Source organism: Jaculus jaculus, chromosome 1 (genome assembly GCF_020740685.1).
Source record: "Jaculus jaculus isolate mJacJac1 chromosome 1, mJacJac1.mat.Y.cur, whole genome shotgun sequence".
NCBI lineage: Eukaryota > Metazoa > Chordata > Mammalia > Rodentia > Dipodidae > Jaculus > Jaculus jaculus.
The window spans coordinates 132231453-132248968 of record NC_059102.1 but is presented as its reverse complement, the minus strand read 5'-3'; the positions used below and the strand labels follow the sequence as shown (position 1 = coordinate 132248968).

Sequence of the window (17516 nt, the reverse complement as noted above, 5' to 3'; positions counted from 1 at the left end):
CATATTCCTAGTCTCATTGAGCCCTGTGCCCTCAACTTGCTTAGTGAACCCAACAACAATAGAGTTCAAGGCAGATGCCTGTGAAGGTGTAAGGCAAAATGGGACCATTTGGTCAAAATAAAGCTTGAAGTTTATGTTGAACTGTATGCCCTACTCCTCCCTGCCAGGAACCCTTTGTAGACCAGCTTATAAGGATGAAGCCAGACAGGCAGGGTGGGGAGTTGGTCTCATTCTGAAGTGGTAGAAACCCCAGCTTTGAAGCAGGTTGGGGGGGTTGAAGGGTGGCATGCTCTCATCTAGCCCTTCTTTGTCCCTGAGTGCTGAGGCTCTAAGTGCCTGTGCTGCCTTGTCTTGAGGCTTGGTGTCTGTTGATCAGAGGCCCAGCTGACTCTGGCCATGTTAATCTCCCCACGTTCCAGCTGCTGCTTGCCTACTCAGAACCCTGGTCATCCTGCATGTTCTTCCCTGCACAGCCCACCTGGCCCCTCCATAGCTGTGCTTGACCCCCAGAGACAAGCTACAGACAGGGTTGGAGGGAGGGAGGAGGCATGCTGGACCCTTGGTAAACTGAGGGAGGTTATAGCCTTCTGTGGGGATTCTGACCTGCCCATTTGCCTGTTGCTCTTGATGACTCCTCTGGTTCCTTATTTGTTTGTTTTTTATTAACCATAAATATCAGCCCCCAACTGCTGCTCAAACAGAGTGGCATCAGAAGGCAAGGAAGGGGAGGCTTTGCCAGGCCCCCACTCAAGTTATCAGGCTGACTAGAAACAAGAGGCAAGAAGCAGAAGGAGCCCCAGTGACTAAAATTGGAGTTTACAGTTGAGCACCCCGGGATGGCAGAGAGCCTCCAAGCTGTGTGGTTGAGTTTAGCTAAGGGAAATTTTCCAGAGTATGTCAGACCCCAGCATGTAGTGTGGCAAGATACAGCTGAGCAGGGAGAGGACCTGCCAGGCAGTCTGGTCTGGAACTAGCAGGGCTGGCTAGACAACAGCTATCTCACTAGCAGCCCTGTGACCTTTCCCCCTTTTACCATGCAGCTGACCCTCCACAGCCCTGGTTCAGGCTGTCAGGCCGTGGCAGGTTGGCGGTGCTGTTGGTTTGAACCGGCATGGCTGCATTCACAGTTCTTCTTTTCCCCTTCTTTCCCTGTGTGTGCTTGTCTCCCTGCAGTCTGATAGATTTCACCCGGTTACCGTCTCCAACCCCCGAAAACAAGGACTTGTTTTTTGTCACAAGGTCCTCCGGGGTCCAGCCTTCACCTGCTCGCAGCTCGAGCTACTCAGAAGCCAACGAGCCTGATCTCCAGATGGCCAACGGCAGCAAGAGCCTGTCTATGGTGGACCTCCAAGATGCCCGCACGCTGGATGGGGAGGTGGGCTCCCCAGCAGGCCCAGACATCCTCCCTGCTGACGGGCAGGCACCTACAACTCAGCTGGTGGCTGGGTGGCCAGCCCGAGCAGCTCCAGTGAGCCTGGCAGGGCTGGCCACAGTGCGGCGGGCAGGCCAGACACCAACCACACCAGGCACCTCGGAGGGCGCACCAGGCCGGCCCCAGTTGTTGGCTCCACTTTCCTTCCAGAACCCTGTGTACCAGATGGCAGCGGGCTTGCCACTATCACCCCGTGGCCTTGGTGACTCGGGCTCTGAGGGCCACAGCTCCCTTAGCTCCCACAGCAACAGTGAAGAGTTGGCAGCTGCTGCCAAGCTGGGAAGTTTCAGTGCTGCTGCAGAGGAGCTGGCACGGCGGCCTGGTGAGCTGGCACGGAGGCAGATGTCACTGACTGAGAAGGGCGGGCAGCCCACAGTGCCACGGCAAAATAGTGCTGGTCCCCAGAGAAGGATTGACCAGCCACCACCCCCACCACCACCCCCACCACCTCCTGCCCCCCGGGGCCGGACACCCCCTACTCTGCTAAGCACCTTGCAGTACCCACGACCTTCAAGTGGAACCCTAGCATCTGCATCACCTGACTGGGCTGGCCCCGGTGCCCGGCTACGACAGCAGTCCTCTTCTTCCAAGGGGGATAGCCCAGAGCTGAAGCCACGTGCTGTCCACAAGCAGGTCAGCACTAAAGCAGGGTTGGGCGGGGTTCTAGGCCAACTGGGAGTCACATCCCATGTCATGCTCCTTGATCATTTCACCTCATGTGTTATCCAGCTGCCATTCCATGCTAAGTGGGGCCGTGTCTGGCCGTGTCCATCCACTGGCCTACCATGCACACTCCCCTGGCTGCTGGAAACCAGGGTCTCTGAAGCCTCAATTAACACCAAGCCTGTCTGCCAGGTCCTCATGGTCAGGCTGGGTCAGAGAGCAAGGAGGAGTCTTGTTCATGTCTAGCTCTCTGCCTATTGAAGGCCTTGCCCAGAGCCCAAGCCTACCTGACCTACTCCAGTCCTACATTCCTACCAAAGCTCTTGCACTGGCTGAGCTAGTCCCTGTGCAAAGCTGTCTGGAAAGTGGATGATCCCTATCACCCAAAGGCAGGACATGGCTGAATGTATAATGGGTTGACTACCTCTTACCCACCACCTCTCACCTGGGCTTGCCCCAGCGCCCCAGTGATGGCAGAGTATGGTACTCTGAGACCACCTGAGCTACTGGCTGGCTCTGGCTGCCATCAAGGAGGCAGATGTCTTTGAATAGGCACTCAGGAAACTGCAGGTCACCTCTCTTCCCAAGCCTGTGGCTTCCTAGTGTCCATCCTTGCCCTGCCTTCTCTCAACCTCCCCACAGCCTCTCACAGCTGTGTTTCATTATAGGGCCCTTCACCTGTGAGCCCCAATGCCCTGGACCGCACAGCTGCTTGGCTCTTGACCATGAATGCACAGTTGTTAGAAGACGAGGGCCTGGGCCCAGACCCCCCCCACAGGGATAGGCTAAGGAGTAAGGAGGAGCTCAGCCAAGCAGAAAAGGTAAAGCTGATCCCGGGCTGGGCGGGCAGGGTGGGCTGGCTCCACCAGCACTGGTGGGCATCTCTCCCGAGAGCCCTCAGTAAGGTGGTACTGCTTGTTCTTGTGATGGCCAGTCCCCTCCCACTCCTGTCCCATGTGAAGACAGCAGCCAGTACACTGGAAAGAAAGTGGCAAGAGGGACTTCACTTGGACCTAAGGTTTCCAGTACGAGTTGCACATCAGAGTTAGCTGGAGTTGATGCAGGTATACTAGGGCCTGACAGTCGGAATTCTGAGGGCCTCCTTGCTGCAGGAGACTTAAGGCTTCGGAGATGATGAAGATCTAAGACTTGAGGAGTGAGTGCTCGAGAGACCTCGGAGACCCTTAGGGAACCGCAGGCATGAGGAGCCAGGGACAGGGCTCTCCATGACTACTGGGCGAGCAGACCTCTGAAGCACCTTCCCCTGGGACGAGGGCGGACACTGCAGAGTTACCAGTGTGAGGGATGAGGCCAGATTACCAGTGTGATGTTTCTTAGTTCCTGAGGAAATCTGGATTCTAAAAGAACCTCTAGACTTTCCTGGTGTAGTGGGATGTTTGGACTGCCATCTAGATATGGAGTAGTTATGGCAGCTTCCCTAGACCTGTGAGTGGTCAGCCCTGGCCTTCCCATGGAGGCCAAAGCCCATGTAAGTGAAGGATTCCAAGCAAGGTCCCCCAAGAAAGCTGCCACCTTCCCATTTGCCACTGGGTGCTTTATCCTTGGAGCCCTAGAGAGGTCTGTAGTATATGAGCAGAGGTCTAGAGTCAGAGTGGCAATACTCCCTGTCCCCTACCTTGAATGGTGAGTCCATCTCCATGCCACATTTGCTACCCTTTACCACCCCCCTTGGTCCACCCCAACTAGCTACTTTCCTTCAGTTATGTGAAATGGACTCAGATGAGGCACACAGCCAGGCATAGGTCAGGTGGGAGTAAGGAAACTTGGCCCCCAAATTCCCTGCCTCACTGTACTCATGTGTCTGGCCCCTCTTGCTTCTGGGGCTGCCCCTGCTTCCCTGTATGGACACCTCTTACACCCCATGCAGCTTCTAGCATGACTCATGATTCCCTTCTTCTCAGAGGCTGAATCATGTCCAGAGAGCCTCAGCAACCCTGCTTTGCCTTCCCCTCCCTCCTGTTTTCATGTCCTCACACCATTGGTGCCCTTGCTTCTAAGGTGTTAGGGTCAGGTAGGGACTGTGAGGCCAGGGTCTAATCCTACTGTTTGGTTATTCTGTATTGGACTGTCACCTCAAATGGGCCCCTCCTCTATTGCACTTGCTTTTAAGAGTTTCACTGAATGTATAGGGTTTATTATAAAAATGTAAGGTTCACTTTAAAAAAAAATTTTTGTTTATTTTATTTATTTGAGAGTGACAGAGGAGAGAAAGAGGCAGATAGAAAGAGAGAGAATGGTCGTGTCAGGGCCTCCAGCCACTGCAAAAGAACTCCAGGCATGTGCGCCCCCTTGTGCATCTGGCTAATGTGGGACCTGGGGAACCGAGCCTTGAACCGGGGTCCTTAGGCTTCACAGGCAAGCGCTTAACCGCTAAGCCATCTCTCCAGCCCAAGCCTTCACTTTTTTTGAAAGAGAGAAAGAGGCAGAGAGAGAGAATGAGTGCACTGCAATCAGACTTCAGATGCATGTGCCACCTTGTACATCTGGCTTACATGGGTACTGGGGAGTTGAACCTGGGTCCTTAGGCTTTGCAGGCAAGCGCCTTAACCACTAAAGCCATCCCTCTAGCCCAAGCCTTCACTTTTGAGACTTGGGTTGAACTTCATCCTGCTCCTGACCATACAGGTCTACTGAGGGGCCATAAAGGGATCTGGGAGGCATAGGCTTGAGTTTCATCACAGCTGCTGGGCCATTTCCTGTTGGGTTTGCTCTCTTGCATTCTGCTCGGGCCGACGAGGCTGTGTTCTTTGTCCTGGGTGCTGTGCCCATGGCACAATGCCCTCCCGCCAGGACCTGGCAGTGCTCCAAGACAAGCTGCGAATCTCCACCAAGAAGCTGGAGGAGTATGAGACTCTGTTCAAGTGCCAGGAGGAGACAACACAGAAGCTGGTGCTAGAGTACCAGGCGCGGCTGGAAGAGGGCGAGGAGCGCCTGCGACGCCAGCAAGAGGACAAGGACATCCAGATGAAGGGCATCATCAGTAGGTGAGGATGGCAAGCCTCAGTCTGGCCTAGGGGCGTTACTTCTCTGCCAAGGGACAATGAGAAGGAAGGACTATGGCAGGTGATAGAGTGGTGGGAGAACAGGGCAGGGGTGAGGCTGGATCAGCCAGCCCCAGCTCCTTCAGGAGTAAGGAGCTGGGTGTCTTGGCAGACTCTCAGGGGAGTTTAGAAGCTGGATTGCAGATATCAGCAAAGACGCTGAGGACCCCGTTCAGAGCAGAAGTAATAGGTAACGGGGGAGGAAGGACAAAATAACACAGTTCTGCCCAGAGCAGAAAGGTGGGTGTGTCAGGGTGACAGGTGGGGAGGAGGGTGGTGGCCATGTCAGTTTGGGATCTGTCAAGTTTCCAGGTGCCTGGGTTATCTGGGGAGAGTCTGCGGTCATTTCATTTGATGGCCCTCTCTTCTCTTTCTCCTTCCGGGGTTAGAATTGGCATGCCTTCTTTGGTGTCTGCAGTCCAAATGCAGCTTCCAGGCCCGCCCACCAAGTAGCCATCCCTACGATTCCTCACAGGCAGTAACACCAGGTGTAAGAGGAAAGGTGCTTGATTTATAGCTTGCCTATTTGCGTAGTCTCAGAGGCCTCCCTGGGTCAGTGTGCCATAGCCAGGGAGCTCCCATTTGGCTTATGCTTTGTCCATAACATGTACCCTTCGCAGCTCCTAATTCGACCATTTCTCTCCTGTTGCTTGCTTCCTATACCTGTGGTTTTGTTCCTTATAAGTGATTAGCACAAGCAGAACCCAGGTGACAAGAAGACCACCTGACCTCCAGCTCTGGTCTTAGCTTCTTTTGTGCAAGGTCCCTGCCTAACCACTACCTCCTCGTGTCCATTCTCTGAGCTGCTTTCTTGACACATTTATTTCTACTAGGCAATCCTACTGTATTTCCATCAGTATGTAAATTTCATTAGGTCAGTTTGTTTGAGTGTGTTGTTCAGGTCTTCTACGTGGCTCTGCCCAGTACTTACTGCATCAGCTCCTGAGAAAGGGCTATTGAGGTATCTTGATTATAGATGCCTCTTTTCTTTTATTCTGTTGGTTTTTGCTTTATTCACATGTTTTATTTTTAGATGTGTATACTTTTAGGATTATTGTGCACTATTGACAGTTATTCTAATCCATGTTAGCTTCTCTGAAATTGACCTGGTTATTAATTTAGCCACCCCAACTCTCTTTGAATAGTGTTAGCCTGGCATATCCTTTTCCACCCTGTGCTTATAACCCATTTCTCAGTCCATCCAAGCTATGTTAACAAAATACCTGAGCTAAGTAAGTAATTTATAAGTAACAGAAATGTACTGTGCATGGCTCTGAAGGCTGCAGTATCTAAGATCAAAGTACTTTTACATTGAGTGTGATCCTCCTTCATAGATGGTGCCTTGGTGCTATGTCCTTATATGGCAGAAGTGTCAGGCAAGCTCCCTCTTGCCTCTTTTGTCAGGATATAGATCCTATAAGGACAGGGAGACTTCATGTCCTAGTCACTTCCCAGAGGCCACCATTTCTTTGTGGGTTTGGCTTCAACATAATGCATTTGGGAGGGTGTGCAGGTGTTCATATCCTTCTGTGTGTGTAAAGAGAGCTTCTTTCCCACATACATTATTACTGGGTCAACTTTTTCCTTACAATTCGGGCTTTTTTTTTTTTTTTTTAAGGCAGGGTCTTGTTATAGCCCAGGGCTGACCTGTAGCCCCAGGCTAGCTTTGAACTCACATCAGTCCTCCTAAAGGCATGTGCCATTATACCTGGCAATTTTGCCTTTTAATTGGAGTGTTTAAAGTATTTATATCTGATATAATTATCAACATAATTATGTTGAAATCTGTTATCTTCATGTTTATTCCCTGTTGACAACATCTCTTACTTTCTTCTTGCTTTCCTTTGGACTGTATTCTTTTACTCCATTTTTTCCCCTTACTGGCTTCTTCACTTATCTCCCTGTTGCTCTAGGGCAGAAGTTGGCAAGTTTTCCTCAAGGGCAGATAATAAGTGCATCAGGCTTTTTGCCAAATGATCTCACTGCAACTTTTCAACTAATGTTGTAGCAGAACTATGTATGTGATGTGGGCCTGGTTCAACTCTACCCGTAGGTTATAACTGAAACCCCGTCATCTTCTCTGTACTCACTGTCTTTTCTCTAGCTGTTTAAAGGATGTTTTTTCGTAGTCTAGGGTTGTATGTAGTTCATAGAACACTTGCCTAGCATGCTCTAGGCCCCTAGATTTGATCCCCAGCACCACAAAAATCTTTTTTTAAGTTGCTGGCAATAATTTGATTATTAGTCTGATTATAACATGCACTGCTGTGTTTCTTAGGTTTGTTATGTTTCTTAGGTTTGTTATCTTGGATTTGCAGGTGCGTAGCCCCGCTGCCCCCACACTTCTTCCTTCGGGACTCCTGGCACATGTGGGCCTCTCCCTACTTGCCCACATCTCTGAGAGTTGTTTCCTTTCTCATTTGTTCAGATGTATTTTTTTCATTACTGGCCAGTGACTGAACCCAGAATAGTATGCATGCTAGGCAAGTATTATTGACACTGAGCTACATCCATCTCCATTTGTATTTATTTTTGAGGCAGGGTCTCGCTAAGTTTCCCAGGTTAGCCTTAAACTCTCTTGGTAACCCAAGCAAAATTTGCTACTGCTATTTTTTTTTAACTTCAAATATATCTACTTTACATTAGAGTTTCATTTTGGTTTAACTTTACATTTTTTTCCTTAGGCCAACAGTCTTCTATTTTCTTAGACATGTAGAGTATATGACAGCTATCCTTTTGTAAAATTCATTTATTTATCTGTAAGTAGAGAGGGGGAGGAAAGACAGTACACACACACACACACACACACACACACACACACACACACACACCAGGGCCTTGTCCTACTGCAGGTGAAGTCCAGATGCATGCACTACTTCTGTGCATCTGGCTTTATGTGGGTAGTAGGGAATTAAACTTGCACTGTGGTATTTGAGTCTTTCTTAATTTTTTTTTTTCCTGGTTATGGTTATTTTCCTACTTCTCTAAAGACTTGGTAATTTTGGTTGGTTATCAGGCATTGTGTATTTTACTCAGGTGCTGAAAGTTTTATGTTTGTTTAAATATGGTGTGGGGGGGGGCATCTGTTTTGGGATACAGAGACTGCCTGGAGTCAGTGCCTCTGTGAGATCTAGAAAAAGCCTGCTGGGATTGAGAACTTCTGAGAGTCAGGATGGAAATGAGGTCATAGTGGGGGTTGAGCTCATCTGAGAAAAAAGTGGGATATGAGATGGATGTAGCTGAGGCTAGAGGCTGTAGAACCCTCATTTCCCAGGTCAGGTGGGACCAGCCATGTACAGAGGCAGACAGCTTAAAGAGTGTGGGGACTGGAGAGATGGCTTAGTGGTTAAGGCTCTTGCCTGCAAAGCCTAAGGACCCAGCTTCAGTTTCCCGGGACCCATGTAAACCAGATGCACATGGTAACACATGTGTCTGGAGTTTGTTTACAGTGGTTAGAGGCCCTGGTACACCCATTCTCTTTCTCTCTTTCTCATAAATAAATAAATAAAACATTTTTTTAAATGAGTATGGGTATAGGAGCTATGGAGTGTAGGGTAGGAAGGCAGAAGTGACCTATCATGACGGCGCCCTAGAGCTGAGGAAGGTGAGGCCCAAGGAAGGACTGTACAAGCCAGAGCACGTGCATGTGGAGTTCCTCCCATTTCCTCTACCTGCTCCCCTCCAGCATGCCTGTCCTTTGGGAATCTGGTTGTGGTATGTGAGCTGCTCCCCAGTGGAGGTAGTTGCTGGCTGCACTTGGTGCCATGGACCTGAGCTTTTCTCCAGCATGGTAGCTCTGTAGGCACAATTACTTACCTATGTGTGGTGTCCTGGCTGCTGAGCCCCTGGAGGGACAGGGTGGGCTTCCCTTACCTCAGTGCCATCATTGCCAGCACAAGACCCATACCACCTCAGTGAATATGGGGAGAAGAGTGTCCAGAGTCATCCAGGACTTCCATCTTGTCCTCTACACCATGAGTCCTATAACAACACCACCCTATCCATGTTGGTTCCTGGAAGCACATCAGAGAAGGAATAAACAGTCCCAGAGATAAGAGCCGGGACTGAGGGGCTGCAGAACAAAGCAGCCTAGCCGTGACAATTGCTGGGGGGTGCGGGTGGCAGCTGAGATGGACTCTGCACAGCATCCTCCTCTCCTCCTTCAGTGCCTCTTGATTCTCTGTCTCTGGCCACAGGCTGATGTCCGTGGAGGAGGAGCTGAAGAAGGACCATGCTGAGATGCAGGCAGCTGTAGACTCCAAGCAGAAGATCATCGATGCCCAGGTGGGGGCTCTGGCCACCTTATTGCAGAGGTTGAGGACTAGGAGACTAGGGTCTGTACTCTGAGAAGTCAGTCCTGTAGTCCAGCACAGGGTATGCAAAGGAAGGACAGCCCCTCCTCCAGTGGGGCACTTGGTCGATGTAGATACTGTCTTCCACTGGGCTGGCCTGGGTGTGACAGCAGGCTGGCAGAGGGAGCAGTGGAGCTCGTGGCTTCTAAACAGTGGAGAATGAAGACACACAGGAGATTTTGGCCCCCAGTTCCTTTACTTGAGGGTGGTCTTCTTTTCTGCCAGTGGCCCAGGAACTAATAGGCCTGCTCAGACTATAAACTACGCAGACCAGGAGCTGGGACCTCTGGGTTTCACGTGCACACATAATGTGGGTGCTTGCCCTCACATGGCCAGTAGTGCCAGTTGATTTGCACTGTCTGGCATGAGAAGCAGGTGACAAAGTCTGGGTCTATAGTTGTGCAGAACCCTTCCCTCAGACCACATCCCTGCTGCCAGACCTTCCACAGCCTGGGGCCTTTCCCACACTTAGCAGGTACACACCCTGGCCTTCCCTCCCTGCTCCTTCGTGCCCATGGTCTCATGTGCCACTAACACCCTCCGTGCCCACAGGAGAAGCGCATCGCCTCCCTGGACGCTGCCAATGCCCGCCTCATGAGCGCCCTGACGCAGCTGAAAGAGAGGTACAGCATGCAAGCCCGTAACGGCGTCTCCCCCACCAACCCCACCAAATTGCAGATCACTGAAAACGGCGAGTTCAGAAACAGCAGCAATTGTTAACCAGGCCGGAGGGGAGGAACCTCCCCAAGGAGAGGGGGACTGTGGTGGCCCGGGGCAGGGTCTCAACTGGGAGGCGCCCTATGCTGGTGGCAGGAGGCCAAGGCACTCTGCTCTGCTCCCCTCCCCTCGCATGCTGTCTGGGAGGCAGCACAGAGGGAGCCCAGAGACTGATGCAGGAGGCCCACGTGCACAGCAGCTCACCGCTCTCCTCTCCCACCCACCCAAGAAGTGTGTCTGGGTGCAGGCAGAAGAGACTGCACGCTGGGGAGTGGGAACAATCTCGAGGGAGCAAGGGCCTGCCAAATGTGTCTGTCAGTTGTTGAATTTGGTGTGTGTCACCTTTTCCTCCTTGGCCAGCCAGGCACATGTACCCCATACCCTAAAGGGAAGGAGCTGCTTGTAGAGGGATCTGGAGAGGGTTGAGTAAGGGCTGGGAGCCACTCTTGCAGGTTCCCTTCTCCTCCTAGGGCCCAGGATTGTGGCCCCCAGGCCTCTGCCCTGGGAGACCTGGGTCCAGATGAAATGGTTGGCAGACAGGGAGACAGTGGGGAGAACACAGGCAGGGATTCTGTGGCCACTGCCCATTTCTACTCTAGCTCCTGCCACTGCATGCCACTTGTTTTCAGGGACCCTTCCTGGCTGTGCAGAACTGAGGACTCACCTGCTCCTGTATGTGTCCTATACTTGTCACCCTCCACCTCCTTCCCTTCCTTAGTTGCATTGCCAAACAGACCAGTGAGAATCAAACTTTCTCTTCTGGGCTCTCCTACCTGTGGGGAGGATCTCAGACCCAGCCACTTATGTGTGGACCTAGACTCATGCTCTTGGGATCCCAGATGCCCCAAACGGGGCAGGGCTGGCCAGATGGCACTGTGCATTCATTATAGCTGCCTTCTCCAGGGCCCTAGTGCATCCAGGCACAGTGGTTCTGTGGGGAGTGGCCAGCTAGTGCTCACTCTGGAAAGGTGACATTTCCTCTGTGGTGTGAAAGAAGAATTCTAAGGCCTGCAGGCCCTGAGAAGGTGGATAACTGTGATTTTTTTTCCTTTCACAGTATGCATTAGAAACAAAAGCCCGCTTGCTCGCTTGCTGGAACACAGGGGCCTTTTAAATTGAGCGTGCGCACTGCATGGGAAATAGCGGCCCTGGAGGATGTTAGACTTGCTTCCTCTCCAAGACAGCAGCAGCCTGCACCAGGCCCCGTGTGTGCAGCCGCCTCTCCTCACCCTTCCCATCCCCAGCCAAGGACCCAAGCACTGCAGCCAGGGGAGGGGCATACCCCACTGCTGGGGCTGGTTTTCCTCAGCTCTAGGCTGTTCTGTAGCTTATCTGCCCCTCCCCACCCCTTTGGGGGACAGAGATTGTTGGCAGGAGCTTGGGTCTCTCTTATTCCCATCTGTTCCCACACCCTAGAGACCAGGACCTTGGCTCTAGGTCACCTAGAGCAGGAGCTGGGGCCTTTGCCCAGGCAGCCGAGCCAAGGCTAAACAAACTACAGAAGCTGCACCTCTGCCCCTGGAGTCCCTGCTAGGAAGTGTGGAAGTGCTGAGGGGATGGCCCAGACATGCTGCACCCCATCCTGAGCTTGTGAACAGGCAAGAGCAGATGCTCTGGGAAGGGCTTTTAGCTGTAACCTGTAACAGGCTACAGACAGATGCCAGTGAAATGAGGGCTTGGCTATCAAGGGTCAGGAAGGAAGGAAGTGGGGCGAGGTCCTGCTATCTATCACTCCTTCCTGCTCCACTCCTGTCCACACCCCTGCACCTGTGTGTTTCAGCCAGGGTGGCCTCTTGGGCAGGGCCTAGGCCCAGTCTTGTCCTTCTACTGCCCAGGGAGCCCTGTTCTCCTCCCCAGCCACACTATTTCCCTCCCATGCCTCATAAAGAGCAAAGAGCGACCTCGGACTGAGCGCCTCCTAGCAATATGGGGAGGTCCCCAGGCCTGGACAGGAGGGCGCAGGGCCAGATGCTGTGGCCCCTCTGGCGGGGTTGTTAGCTCTCAGGCTGAGAGCCTTATTTACCTAGTGCAAAAACTGTAAAAGTGTACAGACTCTCCTCAGATTTTTATCTTAATTGCAAGTCTGCCGAATTTTTGTAAATGTTTTTGGTGTTTTGACTGTAATGTAACTATTTCACCCAAGGGATGTATATAGTCCTTTAGTCCTGGTGCTGCAAGGGCTGGCTGGGACCGCTGCTCTCATGATTCATGTTGGCACCTAGAGAGAACTGTGCTGGGCAGGACAAAGAGCTTTGCAATCTGGGTGTTCGTGTCTTTTCCTACCAGTAGCATTGATCTGTGGGCTTTGCAGTGTGCTGTCTGGGGGGAGGCTGATGGAGCACATGCCCCAGTGGGTCAGTAAAGCATCCTCCTGCCCACATGCCCAGGGCTGGTCTCAATTGTGCAGTCAGGGTTGGGATTGCCAGGAGTCCTTGAGGAAGGACAAGCCCTGCTTGGGGAAGTCCAGACTCCAGGGCTCCCTAGTCACCATGACCCAAGCTCTGCTAGAGCTGTCTCTCCTCTGCCAACACAGAAGCCCGACCTTTTTACTCAACTTGTATGTTCAGGGTGAAGGAAACTGCCAAACCTCCTATGAGTGAAGACTTTCTCTGACTGCCCAGGAGGGGGGTGGGGACCAGGGCCAGAGCTCCACATGCACCCCCAGCACCTGCCTGAGGGATACCGCTCCCTCATACCCATCTGTCTGAGAGCCAGACTGTCCAGGGAGCCAGCCCCTCTTTTCTACACACTCAGCCACAAGGCCACCCTGTCCCCCACCACACCCAGCTGCCCCCTTTTGTAAGTATGTGAAAAGGAAAAAAAATGCAAATGTTGGAGTTGGCTGGAGCTCCTCTCTGGCCATGACTTTTAACCATGTAATAATGTACAGAGAAGTTGTTGGTGTTCTAAGACTCTGTGTGGCTGTGCAATTTCTGTACATTTGCAATTAGAAATATTAAAGATTTATTTAGCTATTTTAAGTCTGACTCGCCTCTCTATTCAGTTCTATCCTAGGTGATTTTATAGGGGTAACTGAGCCCTAGGCTGGTGGTGTTCTTTTCTAAGCCCGGTGACCTGGATCAATCCCCCTCCTATACTGGGGGTCTGCACCAGGAAGTGGTTGGGTTTTCAAGGTAGAGTCTCATTCTGGTCTAGGCTGACCTGGAATTAACTATGTAGTGTCAGGGTGGCTTCAAACTCTCAATGATCCTCTTGCCTCTGCCTCCCAAGTGCTGGGATTAAAGGCATGCGCCACCACGCCTGGCTGCAGCTTATCTTTTAAAGACCCTTCTTTCCCTGGCTCCGTGTCCTGGACAGTGAGCCTTCACTGGCCCACTGTCTCCTGGGAGAGAGAGTACTCCCTGTATTACTCTTGCCAGGATGAAGTCCTCTCCCATCTCTTGAAATCTGGCTCCAGGAGGGAAAAGATCAGGGAGTTCAAAAGGTTGGCTCAGGATCAGCAATATGTCATGACTGCACTGGACCAAAGGCTCTCAGCACTTGGAAAGGCCAACTTGGGATCCTGAGTCAGACCCACCAGCCAGGCAGAGCCCAGTGGTAGGAATGAACCTACCCAAAGGCCCTTTAGCTACACCTGCCACATGAAAATCCAGTAGCTCTGCCCAGCATCTCAGCATCTGGGGTCCTATCTTTAGGGCACAGTAATCCAGGGCTGAGCACACGGAGTCTGAATACAGGGATAAGGACAACCCCTCAGAAACGAAACAGACACGAGCTGAGGTTCTTGGGGAGGGCAGAGATGTATATGGTCAAATCAACAATTGAAAGGCAGATCCTCTAGCTCCAGGTAAGACTGAGCCCTGGGTAAGTGCAGCCTCCTGTCCAACTCCGTGGCCTCTCTTACTAGGACCCCTCCCCACTCCAGCCATTCCTGGATCAACCCTTGGCTACTCCTTCCCTGGTCTAGCAAAGCATTGTCAGTGCAGCTGCCTTCCAGGCCAGCCTCTGGGCCTCCCCTGTGTCCAGCCCTTCCTCGACAAGTGCAGGCCCTCTCAACAACATTCACTGAGCACTTCAGTCCTGGGCCTACCCAACAGCCGTGCCTAGGGGCTGAGCCCTGAGGAGAAGGAAAATCACCGGTAAGTCTTCCATCTCCACCCTCTTACTGCAAGCTTGTGCCTCTCAGCCACCCAGCTGCAGCTCTCTCCTTTGAGAGCCAAACCTCCTACCACATGGAGGGTCCCAGTGTCACACCGTAGCCCTCCTCAAGGGAGGAGAGGTGCCCTGCTTCTCAAGACGGCCCTCAGCAGGTCCCTATATCCCCACCTCCTGCTTCCTTTATTCTTCTTGAACCTTCTGCCTCTCCTCCATTCCTTATGTCCCTGGCTATGTTTCCTTCCTCTTATTTATTTATTTAGGAGACAGGGGCCTCACTATGTAGTGCAGGCAGGCTGACCCTAAACTCAAGACCCTCCTATCTCAGCTTCCTGAATACTGGGTAACAGATGTATGACCCATGCCCAACCATTTCTATACTTGCTTTAGTGTATTATTAATATTATTTTTTTTACACAGGACTGTGGATTGAACCCAGGACCTTGAACATGCATGGCAAGTGCTCTACCACTAAGCTATAACCTCAGCCTCCTACCAGGTCTCCACCTGCTCTTCATCAGCTCCAAGCTGTGTTGTCTTTTCTCTCTCAGCCAAGCTTCTTTTAAAACCTTTTTAATGACAATTTCCATTCACAAGCACATGGATATAATGTAAATTGATCATAATTCCCTCCCATTTTCCCTCCTCCCCCACCTCTTCCATTGAACCCCTTCTTTTCAATTAGCCCCACTTCCATTTTCTATTTTGATGGCTATTTTTTTTTTAAGGTAGGGTCTTACTCTAGCCCAGGCTAACCTGGAATTCACTGTTTGATCTCAGGCTGGCCTTAAACTCACAGAGATCCTCTTCCTTCAGCCTCCTGAGTACTGGGATTAAAGTCATCACACCTGGTTTAAGACTTAAAAAAAAAAAAGCTCTTCCATCATCCATCACAAAATGTTGATAGGCTCAGATGTGCAGGTGCTGTGAGGTAACGACAGCCACTGTGAGGTCATGAAGTGGTCATACTGGCCACTTCATGTCTGGAGACGGTTTCCTAAAGTACTGCTTCCCATTCTCTGGTTCTAACATTCTTTGTACTCCTTCTGTAATGTTCCCTTAACCTTGGAGGACATGATTAAGAGATCTCATTTAGCACTGACGATTCAGCAGCCACTTACTTTCAGTAGTTTGACTCGTTTTGAGCCTTTCTTGGTAGTCACCACCACCTCCTCCAAGTTTGACCAACAGTGTAAGCAGAACTAATCTATGGCATACACATAAGATAAATGTTTAGAGAGCAATTTGATGAACACAATATACCCATTCAGCCAAACAACAGGCCTTCCAGCTATAGGCATTAACTAGGTTTCAGTACCAGGCATGAATTCCCTCCTGCAGAGTGGGCCTCAGATCCAGTCAGAGTATTTGGTGACCCCATAACAGCCATGCACTATTGTGCTAGTGGGCATGTTTTGCCTGGTTGGTCAGTTGTGTAGCATACAGGGTGGATCCACCATTGAGCAAGACTGCTGACGACCTCTATCCGAGAAGCCTGCATGGCACTGGCCAGCATCATGACAGCTGGCCCCCAAGCTTATTAAATTACTTTTTAAAATTTTATTTGTGCATGTATGTATGGATGCACCAGGGTCTCTTACTGCTGCAAATGAATGTCCATCCAGCTTTACGTGGGTGACTGTGGAATTGAATCCAGGCCTCAGGCTTTGCAAATCAGCACTTTTAAAGACTGAGCCATCTTCCCTGCCATACTAAATTATTTTTTTAACTTCGTAACTTTATAAATTTATTTATCTGCAAGGAGAGAGAAGCAATAAAATAAGCACTTCAGAGCCTCTTACCATTGCAAACCAACTCCAGATCCATGCGCTACTTTGTGCAGCTGGCTTTATATGAGTACTGTGAAAACAAACCCAGGCTGCCAGGCTTAGCAAGCAAGTGCCTTTAACCACTGAGTCCTCTCTCCAGCCCATTAAGTTATTTTTATTTATTTATATGAGCGAGAGAATGGGCACACCAGGGCCTCCAGCCACTGCAAATGAACTCCAGACACATGCACCACCTTGTGCATCTGACTTACGTGGGTCCCAGAGACTCAAAACTTAGAGCCTTAACAGCTGAGCCACCTCTCTGGTCCCCATTAAATTATTTTTCATGCATTGTGGGCATATGTTTGCATGCATATGTGTATGCATGGGTGCTGTGTGTGGAGGCCAGAGGACAGCCTCAAACATCCTCAGAACGCTGTCCACCTTTTTGAGATGGTATCTTACTGGCGTGGAGCTCACCAGTGAGGTGAGGCTGGCTTTCTAGCAAGTATCAGAGATTGTCTTCACCTCTGCCTCTCTCCAGGTCTGGGATTATAGGCCTGTGCCACCATGCCCAGCATTTTACCTAAGTACTGTGGATTGAACTCAGGTGTTCATGCCTGTGAGAGAACACTTTACTTACTGAGCCATCATTCCAGCACCCAATAGGCTTCTTAAAAGTGTATACTCTCTGGGACCCAGTGCCCCCCACCCTTACCTCCATCCCCATCCCATTAGAACCTGTCTTCACCCATGCCTCCACCCCTTCACTGTCAAGCCTGTGGACCCCTCCACTGGAGCAGTGCCATGTAGATGACACAAAACCTCAGGATATCGCAACGAGGAGTAAATGGAGATCGCTGCATTTCGTGTTGGTAGGCGGCTTTCCTAAAGAAGCTGAAGAAGCCACAGCCTCTAATTGTGATAAGATAACCAGAGACAGTGGAAACTACTAGAAGTGCAAAGGAAAAATAATGGAAACAAGTGCATCAGAGACCAACACACTACTAGCATTGATTTGTTAATAGATCAAAGGCAAGGCTTTAATAAGTAATAGGTTTTAATAATAATACATCAAAAAATGTTTTGTGAGCAAACAGAGAAGTCTTTATTGATAAATAAGTTACAATTAAATGAATAGAGTGATAGCATGTTGGAGTCATCAAAAAATTTTTTTTGAGGTAGGGTCTCGCTGTAGCCCAGGCTGACCTGGAATTCACTATGTAGTCTCAGAGTGGCCTCGAACTCATGACAATCCTCCCAGCTCCGCCTCCCAAACGCTGGGATTAAAGGCGTGCGCCACCATACCTGGCTGATACAAATTTTTGCCTTAAAGACAGCACCTTTTTGGTTTTTTTTTTTTCCTGAATATAATTTTAACATTACCCAAAATTGGCTAGAGGGG

The 17516-nt window shown here is 50.7% G+C and overlaps 1 protein-coding gene across 6 annotated transcripts in view; it reads left to right on the top strand.

The window, feature by feature from the left end:
• The window catches only part of LOC101606490 (DAB2 interacting protein), a 191541-nt gene extending 178334 nt beyond the window's left edge, over positions 1 to 13207 (top strand). For 3 of the 6 annotated variants that reach the window (XM_045142021.1, XM_045142004.1, XM_045142031.1), the window contains 5 exons: positions 1174 to 2065; positions 2764 to 2916; positions 4907 to 5100; positions 9354 to 9441; positions 10062 to 13207. In XM_045142021.1, the coding sequence (XP_044997956.1) occupies positions 1174 to 2065; positions 2764 to 2916; positions 4907 to 5100; positions 9354 to 9441; positions 10062 to 10229 (1495 nt within the window). In that variant the 3' untranslated portion in view covers positions 10230 to 13207. The remainder of the gene's footprint in view (positions 1 to 1173; positions 2066 to 2763; positions 2917 to 4906; positions 5101 to 9353; positions 9442 to 10061) is intronic. The other 3 variants (XM_045142014.1, XM_045142008.1, XM_045142022.1) reach the window with 3 other exon arrangements.
• The last annotated feature ends 4309 nt before the right edge of the window (positions 13208 to 17516 follow it).